The following is a 2,204-nucleotide window of genomic DNA, read 5'->3' as shown; positions in this document are numbered from 1 at the left end:
AGATCACCACGGGAAATTCTTCGATTAACTGGGAAACAGTCTTCCTTTGCAAGCTTTGCCCTCACAAAGCCCGTACAGATGCGGGGTAGGACGGGGGTGCACTCGCAGCCAGTGGGAGCACAAATCCTGTGGCAGCCTCCAGTGGCAGGACCCAGATCCTTTTGGATCAGGAACTGTGATGGGAAGGGAGTTCCAGGGCTGAATCCCTGCTCTCAGCCCGCAGCACATGGCCCTGATCCTGGGGGTGGAGGGTTAACCTGGGATGCTGGGTTCGGCACCGGCACCGGCAGGATGCCAAGCCCAGATTAACCAGTTGAAGACGTCACTTTCCATTACGGGAAAGGCTCCCAAATAGCCCCGAAGCTTTTGGTCCTGGAGATTAGCCACCAGCACGCTCGGCTCCCAGCAAAGGGCAGGGGTCTGTCGGCGCAGTGGTGCCCGGGGCAATGAACAGGGACGGGAGCTGCTCCGAGGGGCACCGCCTGGGTGGCTGAGGACGACCATGTGGGAGCGGGGCAGGAGAGCTTTGCTGAACTCACTGTCCTCGACCTTCCTGCATGTCTGGAAGTGGGTACGGGCTTCCTGGCATAAAAATGGCCTCTTGGCCCTGTCGATGCTGTCGGTTGCCACCGGGTGCCTCCTGGGGTTCCTGCTGCGGAGGCTGGAGCTGACGGAGCTGGTAAGCCTGGCTGGGACGGGGATGGGAGCAAGGGGGATGGAGTGGGGCAGTTGGGGTGACCAGTCCTGGTGCCAGCAAGACATCACCACCAAGGGCCCCAGACGGGCACAGCCCCAAAAGCAAAGGCTCCTGCCCGAGAAAACCACCTCAGGGCAGGTTTCTCCCTATGGCTTTTTTTTTTTTTTTTTTTTGACCATGATGCTGCCAACAACTGCCAAAGCTGCAGGACAAATCCTGCCTCCCTCCACTGGGAGTGAGGGGATCCAGGACAGACCCCATGGGGCTGCAGGAGCCTCCAGGTGGGATGGAGATAGGAAAGGGGGGAATGGATGCTCGGCTGCCGGACGCTCGGTAACGGGCTCCCCCCAACACAAACAGCAGCACTGGGGTCCAAGGGATGAGCTCCTCCTGTTACTCTCCCCAGCTGCGCAGATGCTCAACCAAAACACGTTTCCACTCTCTGGAGAAGGCCCAGCAAATAAATACAGGGCTGATGGAGAGCCTGGGGGGCTTCCAGGGGTCACCTTCCTCTGAGGACCCTTGGAGACAAACGCATTGGAGAAAATGCACCTAAAAGGTGCGTTCGCTTGGTGGTTTCTAGGAGCATTGCGCTGTTAAAGGTCACCACATTAAAATCCACATGGTTTTAATGACATCAGGCATCTTGGCTGTGGCTCAGCCCTGATCTTCGGCCAAGCTGGCTGAGCCAGGGAGGGGGGATGCTGCTTCGGGGAGAGCTCGGCTGGTGCTGGAACATCCCCATGTCACCCACAAGGATTTAGCAAAGTCTTGTCACTTCAATTACACCCTTCAGCATCACCACCCGCAGCGGGGATGATCTTGTTACTTAGTTGAAGCCAGGTAATCTCCCTGCGCCCGGGTGCACGTGCCCACGAGAGCCTGGCAGCCTTCCACACCGGGCTTGAGGCCAGCAGAGCCTGGGGGCTCCTGCCCCTCGTCCTGCCATGCACTGAGTTCATCCATCCTCTGCCCCAATCCCATCCTGCCCTATTGCCACAGCCCTGCATGTGGTCCCCGGCAACCACTTCTCCCTGTTAGAGACTTTTGTCCCAAAATCCATGCTGCAGATGAGGGGCTGGAAAACCAGCCAGTCCCCACTTTCCTCCCCACAATGGGAAAGCATCACGAAGCTGAGAAACCCACTGACAAAAGAGATGCTGTTCAAATCTCTTACTACTCCTTGCACCCAGCTGGACCCATCACGGCTCCACTCTACATGAGCTCCCCAGGGAAATCAGCCAAGTTTAGGCCACAAGGGTGGGTTAGCGCAGGGACAGCAGTGTGGAGCATTTATTTTAATAGTTTGCCTTGGCATCCCTCAAAGCCTGGTGGTGTTGGTTACTTTGGAGTAACCAAAAGTACCTGCTTGGCTTGGGGCCATCTCGGATCCATCCCCAACACCTCTACAGCGGCGCAGTGAAAGACTTGGGGGCAGGGAGGGAGGGAGGGAGGGAGGGAAGGTGGATGGATTGATGGAGGGAGGGATGAATGGATGGAGGGATGG

General features: G+C 57.6%; 1 protein-coding gene across 1 annotated transcript in view; it reads left to right on the top strand.

Annotated features, from left to right (window-relative positions):
* The first annotated feature begins 502 nt into the window (after positions 1-502).
* LOC103916043 (excitatory amino acid transporter 5-like) overlaps positions 503-2,204 on the top strand; it is a 21,031-nt gene continuing 19,329 nt past the window's right edge. The window contains exon 1 of the mRNA XM_009322989.1: positions 503-679. Coding sequence (XP_009321264.1) covers positions 503-679 — 177 coding nt within the window. The remainder of the gene's footprint in view (positions 680-2,204) is intronic.

This window comes from Pygoscelis adeliae, unplaced genomic scaffold (assembly GCF_000699105.1).
Source record: "Pygoscelis adeliae isolate BGI_AS28 unplaced genomic scaffold, ASM69910v1 Scaffold284, whole genome shotgun sequence".
NCBI classification, from domain to species: Eukaryota; Metazoa; Chordata; class Aves; order Sphenisciformes; family Spheniscidae; genus Pygoscelis; species Pygoscelis adeliae.
Note: the sequence above shows the minus strand (reverse complement) of the source record. Positions and strands in the feature narration are given on the sequence as shown.